Source organism: Rhineura floridana, chromosome 5 (genome assembly GCF_030035675.1).
Source record: "Rhineura floridana isolate rRhiFlo1 chromosome 5, rRhiFlo1.hap2, whole genome shotgun sequence".
Classification (NCBI taxonomy): domain Eukaryota; kingdom Metazoa; phylum Chordata; class Lepidosauria; order Squamata; family Rhineuridae; genus Rhineura; species Rhineura floridana.
This window is the reverse complement of record NC_084484.1, coordinates 163,455,937-163,471,400: the sequence shown is the minus strand read 5'-3', so window position 1 is coordinate 163,471,400 and position 15,464 is coordinate 163,455,937. Positions and strand designations below refer to the sequence as shown.

The 15,464-nt window shown below is 40.4% G+C and overlaps 1 protein-coding gene across 4 annotated transcripts in view; it reads left to right on the top strand.

Moving 5' to 3' along the window:
* The window catches only part of DYNC2H1 (dynein cytoplasmic 2 heavy chain 1), a 438,789-nt gene extending 429,727 nt beyond the window's left edge, over nucleotides 1-9,062 (top strand). For all 4 annotated transcript variants that reach the window (XM_061628720.1, XM_061628719.1, XM_061628721.1 and 1 more), the window contains 2 exons: nucleotides 885-1,001; nucleotides 8,189-9,062. In XM_061628720.1, coding sequence (XP_061484704.1) covers nucleotides 885-1,001; nucleotides 8,189-8,347 — 276 coding nt within the window. In that variant the 3' untranslated portion in view covers nucleotides 8,348-9,062. The remainder of the gene's footprint in view (nucleotides 1-884; nucleotides 1,002-8,188) is intronic.
* The last annotated feature ends 6,402 nt before the right edge of the window (nucleotides 9,063-15,464 follow it).

Sequence of the window (15,464 nt, the reverse complement as noted above, 5' to 3'; positions counted from 1 at the left end):
TAGTCAGACTATGGAATTTGCTCCCACAAGATGCAGTAATGGCCACCAGCTTGGATGGCTTTAAAAGAAGATTAGACAAATTCATGGAGGACAGGGCTATCAGTGGCTTCTAGCCATGATGGCTGTGCTCTGCCACCCTAGTCAGAGGCAGCATGCTTCTGAAAACCAGTTGCCGGAAGCCTCAGGAGGGGAGAGTGTTCTTGCACTTGGGTCCTGCTTGCGGGCTTCCCCCAGGCACCCGGTTGGCCACTGTGAGAACAGGATGCTGGACTAGATGGGCCACTGGCCTGATCCAGCAGGCTCTTCTTATGTTCTTATGAATTGCACGAGTGTGGATGGAGCCTCGTCACCTATAGGATTATACAAAACCAGACTTGTTAGCCCAACAGAAAAAATAAAGTTAACTGTAGATCTTGTAGGGCTTTTTTCATACTTTCCTTTCTTCTTTCACCTTATGCATTATTTCTATGCATAATTAGAGTGGGAAACATTTCAATGACTTGTAGAAAACATGCAGTAGCTGAATTTAAAGGTGAATGTCAAACCTCTCAAAAGGAAGCCATGCCTGTCTGGGGATTTGTTCTCTTTCAGTGGCATTCTTAATAAATGTTTATTTGGCTCCATTTCCATTACTCTAATGCCCTGGCATCTGCCACTGACATAAGTGCTAACACAGACAGGTATTTTCCTCTAGCAATAATAAAGAATGTGTATCCTAGCCATAGGAATTGACCTTTATTCTAGAACATATTCTGCACTGATTTCTGCTGATTTTTGTTATTTACATGAACCATTCAGAAAACTGCCTTAGCCTATGCTAAGATACAGTACAATTACTGCTCAGTCTCCAACACGTTTGAATATTTTATGTGTTTCCATGACAGATTAGTGGCCTTCAACTGGAAGGCTGTAGTTTTGATGGAAATCGACTTTCAGAAAACCAGCATGATTCTCCCAGTGTGTCATCTGTGCTGCCTTGTTACATGGCCTGGATTCCACAGGTAATTCATTATTAAGGGTCCTAAACTTTAAGTCCTGTAATTGGTTTCCTTTGCTGTAATAGGCTTTCAGTATGATGTCTGGCCTGCTTTTTAAAAAAAGAGGTCAGATTCCTTGCAGTTTAATAATCTATATTCCTGATAGCTTCAAAAGTGGATCTGCTTTTTTCTCTAAAGCTTCACTTCTTGGGAAGAGGAAATAGGTATTCATAGAACACATGGTGCTCATTCACGCTTTGTGTTGTATGGATCTATAAATAAAGAGGTCTGTTCCCAGTATAGGATAATATAATTTCATTTCCTCAAATATTTTCTGAAAACATTTAACCTGATTAATCACAAAAACCATATTGAATAACTAGCAGGTTTAACTAGCACAGGGCTTTCACAAACAGAACCAGTTTTATGACTATTTTTTAACACATTGAAGTTATAAATTAGTTTTTTTCAGTGGATTTGCACCCACTAAGCAAACAAGAATGGCTTCATGTATGAACCTATTATGTACAGCTTGCTTCATTCAGTACGATTTCCCAGTTATTTTTGATAATCTGCTTGTAGCTGTGCAGATGTGTAATAAACCTTTTTTTTGAACAACTTTATGCAAAGAATCTGCAATGTTCACCCCAGCATGTAAAGAATTATTGCATGAAGAGGCCTTCAGAATACAGGCAATGACCTCGTATCATATAGCAAGCCAGATACATTAAGGCTTTTCCAGACATCATGGTCACAGTTGCATTAGTTATACCTAGTGAAACAACTCAGTTTTACAGATCTCACTGTGTAATGATGCAGAATTGAGTGGAGGGAAGCAGACTGAAATCCAAGTAACAACAGTAGGTGTCAGCCTTTTGTAGAAGCAAGGAGCAACTGGAAGTAAGCACAGTGGTTAGTCAAGGTATTCATACTTCGTTAAGCAACAGTTGTTGAATATCACAGAGCTCTTAGATGAACATAATACAGCCCTCTGGGCTTTTTCACGTGGCTGCTTAATAAATCCTTAGGGAGGGAAACTACCTTGAAGAATAACTGTTGTTCATTCTCTTGCCATCTATCAAGCTGTCCCAATTAACCTCAGATGAATACTTATTACCACATTGTCTGCAGCTATTTCCCCATAAAACTAGATCTGAACCAAATTAGGTGTGATGTGCAGTCACATGACTCTTTCCCCCCAGTGCTTTTTTTAAATTAAAAGCAGACTTGAAGATTGCAATCAAGAAGAGAGAGGGAGTACTTTACTCTGTCCCATCTGGCTGTTCATTTGATCAAGTCCCTGCCTCTGCTTCCTCCCCCCCCCACACACACACACCTGTTAGTTTATTCTCTGGGGAAAAGATTTGGGAACCCTGTATGTTCCTCAGGAGAAAAAAATAGGGTGGGGGTGCTTTTGAGCTGATAAAATGCTAGAAAGGAAAGGGCTAATCAGCTGTTCCATCTGCCTATCACTCTTCTGCTCTCAGGACTGCTATTCATTTTTAAGTTGGAGAAAGAAGACTCATGACTGCATGGCACATATAGTTGCCCCTCAGGTTTTTGGGGTAGTGTGGTGTGTGTGCATTTCCTGTGTCTATAATCTGAATATAACATTTATATTGACAAGAAAGTATATACAATTGTTTAAAGAAACCATTATTTCCTGCTTCCTATCTTCCATTAACAGTATTGGCACAAACAATCCAAGAGTGGTTCAAAGGAAGTTATGTGCAAAAATCTATCACCCTCTAGGGCTTTGTCTGATTGGATACTGAAATATCACATAGGAAACCTCGGCAAAGGCAAATCAAAAGTACATTTGATACAAAGACATGTCACTACTGGATCTCAGTAAAGTGTATTGTTGTTAGGGCTGTGCTTCATATGAACCCCAAGTAAAAGTAGGGTGCTCTAGAGTGTTTTGGGGGCTTTCTGTCCTCTCAAGTCAAAGTAGCCCCCACCCCAAACGCCCTCTGTTGACTCATTTGCAAAAAAACCTCCTACTGATACCTCTTGTTTATGTATTTATTTGCAAAAAGCAAAACAGGTTTACAGAAAATGTCCTTCACTGAGTGGAGAGGGTGGACCGAGGGGGATGGATAGCCCATTGTGACTGACAGATCTAGCTTTTAATCAGAGCGAATTATTTCACCAAGTCTCTCCAATCTCAGTGCTTTGTGGGAGGGATGTTAACAGAAATAAATAGATTTCTCTCCTCATTCCTTTTTTTACAAATTCTGTCTTTCTTGAGCAGGATTGCTTAGAATTATTAGGGAACTAGGCTGTGTCCTTCCTCCTACCCTCATGCGTCCAGTTGTCCAACAATAAAATATTACACCTTGCCATCTTTAGAGAGTCAGTGTGGTGTAGTGGTTAAGGGGCTGGACTACAACCCGGGAGACCAGGGTTAGAATCTCCACACAGCCATGAAGCTCACTGTGTGACCTTGGGCCAGTCACTGCCTCTCAGCCTCAGAGGGAGACAATGGTAAACCCCCTCTGAATACCGCTTACCATGAAAACCCTATTCATAGGGTCGCCATAAGTTGGAACTGACTTGAAGGCAGTCCATTTCCATTTTTTTGCCATCTTTAATTATTTTATTTTCTTTCATTTCTTCTTGCTTTTTTGATTTGAGTACTTTTATTAGAGTGCAGTGTTTTTCTCTTCCTCTCTTCCCTTAGTTGTAGGGCTTGTGCATAGGAGTTCCTTTTCATTCCATGGAAAGAAGAATCTTGATGCTTGTGGAAACTTCTCATTGCTTGTACTTTGCCCAACTAAAGTGTGAAAGCTTGAATGTGTTCTTAAAGGAAGTTTAAATAAGAAAGAACATTCTGTAAGCAACGCACAATTACTATGCATTACTTATACCTTGTTTTTATATTCCTTCAAGTTGATTTTGACTTACGGCGACCCTATGAATCAGCAACCCCCAATAGCATCTGTTTTAAACCACCCTGTTCAGATGCTGTAAGTTCAGTTCTGTGGCTTCCTTTATGGAATCAATCACTTGTTTGGCCTTCCTCTTTTTCTACCTCTTTCTGTTTTCCCCAGCATTATTGTCTTTTCTAGTGAATCATGTCTTCTCATTATGTGTCCAAAGTATGATAACCTCAGTTTCATCATTTTAACTTCTAGTGATAGTTTTGGTTTAATTTGTTCTAACACCCAATTATTTGCCTTTCTCGTGGTCCATGGTACGTGCAAAGCTCTCCTCCAACACCACATTTCAAATGAGTTGATTTTTCTCTTATCCAATTTTTTCACTGTCCAACTTTCACATCCAAACACAGAGATCAGGAATACCATGGTCTGAAAGATCCTGACTTTAGTGTTCAGTGATATATCTTTGCATTTGAGGACCTTTTCTCATAGCTGCCCTCCCCAGTCCTAGCCTTCTTCTAATTTCTTGACTATTGTCTCCATTTTGGTTAATGACTGTGCCAAGGTATCAATAATCCTTGACAAGTTCAGTGTCTTTATTGTCAACTTTAAAGTTGCATAAATCTTCTGTTGTCATTACTTTAATCTTCTTGATGTTTAGCTATAGTCCTGCTTTTGTGTTTTCCTCTTTAACTTTCAACAGCAGTTGTTTCAAATGATTACTGCTTTCTAATAGTAGTATGGTGTCATCTACATATCTTAAATTATTGATCTTTCTCCCTCCAGTTTTCATACCTCCATCTTGGTCCAATCTTACTTTCCATATGATATCTTCTGCATATAGATTAAAGAAATAGGGTGATAAAATACACCTCTATCTCACACCCTTTTGGATGGGGAACCAATCGGTTTCTCCGTATTCTGTCCTTAGAGTAGCCTTTTCTCCAGAGTATAGGTTGCACATCAGGACAATCAGATGCTGTGGCACCCCCATTTCTTTTAAAGCATCACATCGTTTTTCATGATCTACACAATCAAAGGTTTTGCCGTAATCTGTTTATTTATTTATTATTTGATTTATATCCTGCCCTTCCTCCCAGCAGGAGCCCAGGGGGGGCAAACAAAAGCACTAAAAACACTTCAAAACCTCATAAAAACAGACATTAGAATACATTAAGGCACAACAAGCTTAAAATTTTTTTTAAAAAGCTTTGAATCTATAAAACTATAATCTATAAAGCACAGGGTGATTTTCTTCTGAAATTCCTTGGTCCTTTCCATTATCCAACATATGTTTGCGATATGATCTCTAGTACCTCTTCCCTTTCTAAATCCAGCTTGGACATAAGCATTTATGTCTCCATATATGGTAAGAGCCTTTGTTGTAGAATCTTGAGCTTTACTTTACTCATGGGATATTAAGGCAATAGTTTGATAATTACTGCATTCCCTGGGATCCCCTTTCTTTGGAATTGGGATGTATACGGAACGCTTCCAGTCTTTTGGCCATTGTTTAGTTTTCCATATTGCTTGACAAATTTCTGTCAAAATTTGGACAGATTCAGTCTCAATAACTTGTAGAAACTCTATTGGTATGCCATCTATTCTTGGTGATTTATTTCTTCCAAGTATTTTTAGAGCAGCTTTCACCCCACATTCTAAAAGTTCTGGTTCTTCATCGTATGGTTCCTCAGTGAATGAATCTATCATCCTTGTATCTTTTTTGTATAGTTCTTCAGTATATTGCTTCCATCTTCCTTTTATTTTATCTCGGTCATTCAGTGTGTTCCCCTGTTGATTATTCAAGATCCCTAGTCTTGGTTCAAATTTCCCTTTAATTTCTCTGATCTTTTGCAATAGGGCTCTTGTTCTGCCTTTTTTTGTAATAGTTCTCTTTGTCCCTACGTACTAGTCGTTGTATTATTGCATTAGGGTTCTGACTGTGTTTCTGTCTTTTGCCTTTGCTTTCCTTCTCTCTTTACCCATTTGAAGAGTTTCTTCAGTCATCCATTGAGGTCTTTCTCTCTTTTTAACTAGAGTTATTGTCCTTTTGCATTCTTCCCTGATAATGTCTCTGACTATTACACCTAATGAAAGACAAATTCCAAAGATTATTTAAATGCATAACATTCGGATAAAAACCCCTGATCGTTAAGAATTGTACCCCATGCAACTTTCCCATTACAGTAATCATCTTTATTTAACACAACTTAGAAGCCCCAAATAATTTGTTCTACATGTTGATTTCCCTAAACACGGGTTTTTCGTTATAAAAGTATAAACTGGCACTTTTATTGCAGAAAAAAAAAATGTTTCTTTGTCCTTGAAGAAAAGGAAATCCAGACTTGTGGGACATATTAGAAAACAGTGGGGAGGGTAAAATGGTTAGAGCACAGTTAACACCTATAAATTGTATGTTTCTTTTACTGCAGTCCTTTGCAGTTTCCTGGACATAAGCCCCATTGAACTCAGTCAGACTTCCTTTTATAGGATTGTGCTGTTCATAATATTTTGAAGTATGGCTTTATTTTGAAGGTTGAGTGTTTGTGAGCTGCTTCTGGGTTCATTTCAGTCTTTATACAATAAGGTTGTTTGTGAATAAGGCTATCATAAAGAATATAAGATTTATCCATATTCTTAAGCTAATAGAAAAGATGCTTAAGCTGTTAGAAAAGATTGACCATGGTATCCTCCTGGATCAACTATGTGGGATGGATATCAGAAGCACTGTACTATAGTTCTGTTATTACCTGCATGGTCAAGTCCACAGAGTAGCACTGGGGGAATTCCATTCACCTTCCCAGCACCTATGGGGTTCCACAGGGCACTATTTTGTCCACAATGGTATTTAATATCCATATGAAGCCACTGGGAACGGTCATTAGGAGTTCTGGATTATGGTGCCATCAGTACCCTGATGACCACAGCTCTACGTTTCCATAACATCTTAATCAGGAGAGGCTGTGCAAGCTTTAGACTAGTGTCTTAATGCAGTGGTGGACTGTATGAGGGACAGTAAACTTTGAAGACTGAAGCTCTGTGGTTCCCATGTCCAGAATATAGGCCAGTTGCCTGTTCTGGATGTGGTTGCAGTCCCTCTAAAGGAGCACGTATATAGCTTGGAGCCACTGCTGAATACATCTTTATCATTAGAGACCCAAACCATAGGGAAATAAATTTCATCTGCTGTGGTAATTTATAAATGGTCCCTAAACATTCTTCTCTGAGAGAAAATTCTACCAGTTTGTCTGGATCTCTCTCTCGCTCTCTCTCTCGTGTGTGTGTGTGTGTGTGTGTATAAAAAGAAATTAATAACTTTGGTAGTATATTCCAGGGATTGCCAATGTGGTGCCCATGGGCACACATGTAGTGACAGAGGTGCCCACAGGGTCTCCTCTCCCACTGCAATTAGGCTTGAAAGGAGCATTCTATTGTAACCAAGAGAATAGGTTATGATGCATGCTTGGCTGCAGTGCGTGTGTGATGTACACATTAGTTTTTCCAGTTAGTAAATGTTCCCACAAGCAAAAAAGGCTGATGACCCCTGATATATTCTAATACATCTATAGTGGCATATGCATAATTGTAAATGCGCACAGGAAAATCAGCAGAACAATTTAAGAAGTGAAGAATTGTATGAAAAGCCTTTGTTATTAAAAAGTGGAAATACCATTGGTATTTCTTGCTGCTACCCCCCCACACACACACACACCTTTCTAGAAGTACACTCCATGAAGAAAAAAGAGAGCTATGATTTTTAGTTGTTACAGAGAAGAATTATTGGGAAAGAAGCAGGCAACCCAATAATCGTCTTTTTGGAGAAAACAAATCCACAAAATGACTCAGAAGCTTAGGGGATCCTTGATCCACCTTGAGATACCTTGTTAATGGCATGATCCAACTCAATAACATGAGCTCATGACCCAAATCACCCCAGTTCCCCTTATCTGGGATAAGCAGAGCCGATGCACACCCCTAATTAAAAGACCTGTGCACACATGAGGACCCTATTGCTGGCTGTGGAGATTGATTTTGCAATGTCAATCTCATTGAATTTCTGACATTTTTACCTAATTTCACAACCCTGTATGAACTGCATCCTCGTAATAGGTAGTAACCTTGAATGCATTTGGCTAGCAAGGATTTTCAGCAGTTTATATGTCCATTCCTATTCTGCTCTCTCGTCTCAAATTTTCTTCTGATACCAACATATAAATGCATTCATCACAACTGACCTCCAGCCTCTAGATCACTTACGACCTAAATAATTGTCTTAAATTAATACATCTAATGTCTAAAAATTCAAATGGATTATTTATTTCTTGACAGAATGCTTATGGGCCCTATTCTCCAGAGGAATGCATCTCTTTACCAGTTTACACCAGTGCTGAGAGGGATTGTGTGGTGACAAACACTGATGTTCCATGTGGAGGCAACCAAGATCAGTGGATCCAGTGTGGAGCTGCTTTATTTTTGAAAAATCAGTAGGAGGAGCATAGCCTATAAATGCTCTTGCTGCTAGCCACCAGATCTGAGGTCTGTTATCTAAGAAGGGCTTTCTATATTTGCAAGGTTAATATGGAACTAGAATGTGAAAAATCCAAAGATTTTATAGATAACTGTACTTAAGTTATCACATTGCACTCTGGTGGATTGACAGCAAAACCTTAAGGCCTGATTGTATTGTATTGTATTGTATTTTGTAGTCAGTGGGCACACCACTCATTGCGGCACAATCCATCAGGACATTATCCTGCATAAGATGAACTGAAATTAGTAGAGGCAGAACAAGAGAACAGTAGGTTCCTTGAACAACTCACATTCATTTCAGTGGAGCCTGAACTTCTCCATGGATTCTTATGCTGCGCAATCTCCATTCATTCTGTATATCCTGGCATTAAAATGAATGGAGGTTGCACATTGCTAGAAATTTGTGGACTCCTTCCATTGTCTTTACTAATTCATGATCAAACCTTGCAGTTTATTGTCATCATCCACACAGCTCTTAATTACTAGCTGTATGTTATTGTAATCTCAACCATTTTAATATTTGAAGTTCCTGTGATCTCTTTATTTTTCCATCTTTTATATTACCACTCTGCTATGAGCTGTCATTTATTAAAAGAGCATAATTGTTTTTAGATGTATAAAAGACAATGCTGCTGCTGTTAAGAAAATCTTAGAATTTCCTTTACAAATTGAAAAAGAGTGATACCAAGATTTTTACAGAATATATGAATACTGAATTACATTTATTTATTAAAGCTCTCTTTCAAAAGGTTTGTAGTTTCTCAGTTGCTATTTTGTTTGAGTTCAGTTTGTGAGTCAGCAGTCTTCAGTGTCCTATGTTTGAATTGTTTTATCAGTCTCCTGCTGTAAGGGCATCATAGCAATAGAATAAAGAAGTATGGCTGGACTGGACTAAATTCCAACAAGTATCTGAATATGTATACAACACAAATTAAGGAGAATGTTAATAAATTCCAGATTAAAATGATAAAGCGCTATATTTTCCTTACATGTAAATAGTCACACGTCTCGGGGGTGGTTCTAAGAATAATCTTGCAATGAATATGCTGTAATCAAACAGCGCTATCTGTAGGCTGCCATACTGAAGAGATCTAGATTCTCTTCCAGTGACCTGTTGTATCAACAAATGATCGTTGAGATGGAGAGGAACAATTGCTGAGGTAAGACACTGTCACAAGCCTGCCCAGCAAATCTCAACAATGTAGCTCACTGCTCTAAGCTAGGAGTAAGCCCTCACACTTCATTCAGTAAAATGGCACGAAGGGTCAAAGACAATCCATGATATGTGTGCGGTTGGGAATTCTCCCATGTATTAGAACAGTCAGTAGTGTTGATTTCAGTGGCATAATCCTACGAAGTTCATTCAGTGGGATTGAAACATAGTAATATAAATGCTTCACTTACCTCAATATACACAGATTGGCTGATATTTAATTTTACTGTATTTAGGTACAGTGGTTTTCCCCCTCCCAGTTTTATATTCACAACAACCCTGTGTGGTGGGCTAGGCTAAGAGACTGTGACTGGCCCAAGACTGGCAGCAAGCTTCATGACCAAGCAGGGATTGGAACTCTACTTTGCTAGGTCTCAGTCCAAGACTCTTAACCACAACATCTTATGCAAAAATACTTATGTTTAAATAAAGACCTAGACGTATGAACATTTGCACCTGAAGTCACAGGAGCAGGGAACAGAGGACCAATGAAACTTCAGGAGGACACAATCGGAGGTAGTATGCTTCTGAATACCAGTTACTGGAAACTGCAGAAGAAGAGAGTGCTATTGCACTCAGGTCCTTGTGGGTTTCCCACAAGCATCTGGTTGACCGCTGGCCTGATCCTGCAGTCTCTTCCTATGTTCTTCTGTAGGATGTTATATAAATAAAATGTTGCAGTAAAATGCAGGCAAGCCCTAAAGCAGGAGTGGCTAACCTTTTTTTGCCCCTGGCAATAAAATTAATGATAAGCCACCCCTCTGAGGGCCATATGCCAGTCTTGGGAGTAACCATGTATATACACGTGCATATACACACACGTATTCACCACACATGTAGCACACACCAGATATACAGACACATCTCTCATCGTACACACACAAAGTCACACTCATATATACACTCACACACACGTGTAAAACCAGCATTTACAGTCCTCCCTAACCCAGTGCTGGGGTGGGGGTGGCTGGAAACACTGCCTTTTACTTTTAAAAAGCAGGCAGGTGGCATCTCTCTGATGGCATATCACAGTAGTGCTTGGTGCTAAGGTTGAGAGAGAAAGCACTCTGTCTGCTCTTTAGAGAGTGATCTCTGAGAAAAGCTTCCTTTTAAAATATTTGGCTTGATATTCCAGGATGCTAAATTCTATACATCACAGCTTAGCAACATACCATTTGTATCTCTGCTTCTGGTCTGCCAAACTTGTTCCTCTAGATATAGCTTCAGAGTCCCCACATGCCCTCTTCCAAAGTTCCAAGCAGGTTACAGATGGTGCAAGTGGTATATGTACAGCTATGATAGATGTTATAGTGTAACTCTTGCAAAAAATAGAGTTCAGAGTTCCTTGAATTGAAAGTTTCAGGCATGCATGCGTGCATGTGCACACACACAACACCAAGCAAAACATCGAAACTTATTAGCAAAATATTCTGAACGGGCAGGTTAATCATTTCTAGAGCTGTACCTCTCTAGACATTCTGTTGACAGTTCTGCCTAAAGAAAGATTTAATGATAGCTCAAGTATGACTTGATTGAAAGTGTCTTTATTATGGTGATTAAGAAAAGCTGTGACACTAAAGTAATGCTGTGTCTGTATGGATAGAATGGGTACAGAATTCTGAGTGGAAAAATCGCTGATGCTGCGATCAGAATCAGCTGATCCTGCAACTCTCTCATCTTAATGCAATTATTTATTTCATTGCACTTTCAGTTGATGTGGTCTTTGAGGAAGTGGGGACACTTTTATAGTATCCTGTATTCTGAAAGGAATTGCCCATGTGAAATAGAGACAGATGAAGATCTAGCAAATTACATCCTATGCCTCTAATTACAACGCTTATACTGTATGAAGGCCTGAGTAGGGCCCTTCTTTGACTAATCCTTTGTAGGATTAGTCATCTCGCCAAGTGTTGATACTTTTTTGCAAGCTGCTAAGGTAAAGGAATATTTTGTAAATTTCAACCTGTTAAACTACAAGACTGATGAACTGGTTGGATTTGATGACATGATCTGTATTCCTGTTGTGCTGATCATGTTTTACGGTAATATTATGATGGCTTTGGCCATACAATAAAACTTGACTGACTGAATTCTCCAACAGTAACATTTGAGAAAACAAAGTGATAATTATAAATTACAAGTTGCAGTTTTGTGAGTATCCTGAAGTCCAACTAACAGCTGTGCAACTAATTCACAAATACCAAATACTGTAGCAATGCAGACTGCCACTAGTTTGAAAGCAAAGGTGTTCGTTTCTCTGGAAGACTCCATATCTGTTTTACACCATCTGGAGATACTTGAATACTATTTGAGAAAACACAGTGCTAATTCATGCATACCTGTACATTACTTGAATGTGAGTGATTTTACAATTTAATGTGTGAACTAATTGTAGTGAAGGACATTCTGTTTGAGCTTATGTGTGGTAATTTAAAAGTTCTTTCAATGCTATTGTATATGTGAAATAACCCATTAAAGATGAATGCCCTTGCTTGATGCATCCCTGAAGTGATTAACATGTGAATACCTCCCTGGTCTAAAGCACATGATGGAGCAACCATACTGAAGCTAAGTGGAGCTCGATTCAAGGTGCTGGTTTTGACCTATAAAGCCTTACACGGCTTGGGACCACAATACCTGACGGAACGCCTCTCCCGATACAAACCCACTGTACACTACGTTTAAGATCAAAGGCCCTCCTCCAGGTGCCTACTCCAAGGGAAGCTCGGAGTATGGCAACAAGGGAGAGGGCCTTCTCAGTGGTGGCCCCCAAATTATGCAATGATCTCCCTGACGAGGTGCACCTGGCGCCAACACTGTTATCTTTTCAGTGCCAGGTCAAGACTTTCCTCTTCTCCCAGGCATTTTAGTATGTGTTTTTATACTGTTTAAATTTTTTAATTGTTTTAAATTGTTTTTATAAGATCTGTTTTAAATTGTATTTGTTTTAATGTTTTTAGTTACTGTAAACCGCCCAGAGAGCTTCGGCTATGGGGCGGTATACAAGTATAATAAAATAAATAAATAAATAATAAGAACTACTTTATTCTGGAAGTACATACTTGATAGGAAAGAGTTCTACATCTAGCTAACTAGCTAAGTAGGAGATGCAAACACTAAGCCAGTGGTTCCCATCCTGGGGGCCGAGAAGTAATCCAGAGGGGACCACGAAAATAAAGAAATGAATTATTATTTTTTCAAAAGTCTTCACTCCCTGGATGCTGTCTGCTCCCAATCACCACTGAAGATGACAACAAAAACCCTGCTCTAAACAAGAGGGGAGGACTTTTGCTGAAACACCAGAGCATCTTTCAGGCACCCCAAGGGCAGTCATCTGTCTATAAAACACATGGCAGATGCCAAAGGAGACTGAGAGTGGAGCTACCAGGAAGAAGAGGGAATTACTATCACTGACTCCCATCTTCTCACATTGCCGTTGCTGACACCCGTACTCAGAATGAACACTGCAGCTGACATGTATTTATTTATTTAATTATTATTACATTTATATCCCACCTTTCCTCTAAGTTGCTCAAGATGGTCACATGCCCCCCCATTCAATTTTTATCCTTACACCAACCCTATGAGATAGGTCATTCTGAGAGACTGTCTGGCCCAAGGTCACCTGGTGGGCTTCATATCTGGGTGGAAATTTGAACCTGGATCTTAGTCCAACACTGTAACCCACTAGTGTTGGGAGAAAAGCATCTGAGTGAACTTTGTGTGTTTGAATCCTTGCTAAATATTATACCTTCTCTGAAATTAGTCACACTGAGACTTTAAGCTTCAGAATAAGAAAAAACTACTTTATTCTGGAATTACATACTTGATAGGAAAGAGTTCCATATCTAGCTAACTAGATGCAAACACTTTGCCCTCATGCTGTGAGGAGAGAGACAAAGAAGATGTCTTCTCTCTCTCTCAAGAGAATGAAGAAGAAGCTAAAAGATGTGGTCAGCATCCTAAGAATAACAGTTTACACAGGAAGGACGGGTCAGCAGGAGATCAAAGGATAGGCATAACCTAGGAATCAGGAGGTCTCTCTAGCTACCCTTTTTAACCCCATGCAGACCCAACCCACCAGTTCAAGTTGAACTGCATATTCCAACAGATGCATCCATGGATGCTATGCAATTTTCTGCAAGGTCTTTGACAACTGGGGGTTTTACTAGAAGGACCCTTTGGTTGCATCACTGGGAGGCTGACCCTACGGCTCGTTCTAATTTGGCCGCTGAACCCAACATGGGGGTAAGTTGTTCAGTGATTCTGCTTTGGCAGGTGTCCTGGTGTCAAAAATGAAGAAGTCAATGCCTTCTACCAGGAAGAGAGGATAGAAGATCCTTCTGGAGATCCTTTCACCCTTACCAAACAGCCCAGTCCTTTTGAGGATCCAGACATTCTGGGAAAGCAAAGGATGGGCCGGTCCAACCACCCTTGCTGGCATAGACAATGCAACCAGATCAAGGGCCGGCAGAACTTCTTTAACAAGTCTGGGTTCAGGGCCCAGTCACGAGGAAATAAACACCAATTCCGAAGCCAGCACCACTGCAGTGGGAGGTCGCCTCCAGTGGTTTTCTCATCGATGGAGGGAATTATCATTGGATTGATGGGTCCTGCAGACCCTGCAGCATGAACTTCATCTGGAATTCACATCCCCCCGAGGTTCATACCATCCCCCATATTGGCATCTCCAGACAAAAGGGTGAGGATTCAACAAGCAATTTCACACCTGTTGCTAATTGTGACTATAGCACCAGCTCTTCCAGGGGAGAGATTTTTGGGAAACTACTCAGTCTTCCTTACAGTCATGAAGAAAGATGGTTCGTACAAAGCAGTACTCGACCTGAAGAGTCTGAACGAGTATGTCACTTACCGCAAGTTTCGCCTGGACATCTTGATGGCAATCGAAGCCCAAAGACTGTGGGGGACTTCTTAACCTCAATCAATTTAAAGGAGGCTTATCTACATGTACTCATATTTCAGCCTCACAGACACTGCCTCAGGTTCATGGTGGGGGAAGACCACTTCCAGTACAAGGCCATGCCCTTCAGGCTGTTGTCTGCCCCCAGGGTATTCACCAAAATTGTGGTTACCCTGGCAGCACACCTTGGGATGCAGGGAGTTCATGTATTTCCCTACCTGGCTGACTTTATAATTCAGTCCCTATTGCTACATAAGTCATAGGATGATCTGCATGACACCATAGCCTGTCTGAAAGATCATGGATTTCTAATCAACCACACCAAGAGTCAGTTGTCTCCATCTCATTGCATTGTTCATCTGGGGGCCGCAATAGACTCGAAGTGGGGAATTATAGCATTAGCACAGGACAGAATAAACAAGGTATGCTCAGCAATAGTATCCATTCTCGCTTCCCAGTCAGTGGATCTCATGCAACTGGCAGCAGCTCTGGGGTTGATGATCTCAATGTTCCAGACTACTCTCTGGGCACATCACCACTCTTGACCCCTTCAGTGGGTGCTGCTTCCATTTCAGAGTGACATAGCGGCCAGGTGGCACTGGCAGTTGATGTTATCGACAGCAGTCTGCCAGTCCCTCCTATAGTGGGTACATGAGCCCAGTCTGCAAAAGGGTGTCCTGTTCTTAGACCCACTACGAACACTCATCACTTCAGGTGCTGGCCTTACAGGCGGGGAGCCATATGTGATGGTCAGATGGTTCAGGGGAGCTGGTTGGTGCAGGAGTCTTTACTTTCCATCAATCTTCTGGAACTCTGAGTGATTCGTATGGCACTCAGGCATTTTGCAGGATCAAGGCGGTTGGCGATGGTGCTCATCAGAACAGACAATGTGACTGCCAAAGCACGTGTGAACTGTCAGGGAGGCATGTGCTTGGTTAATC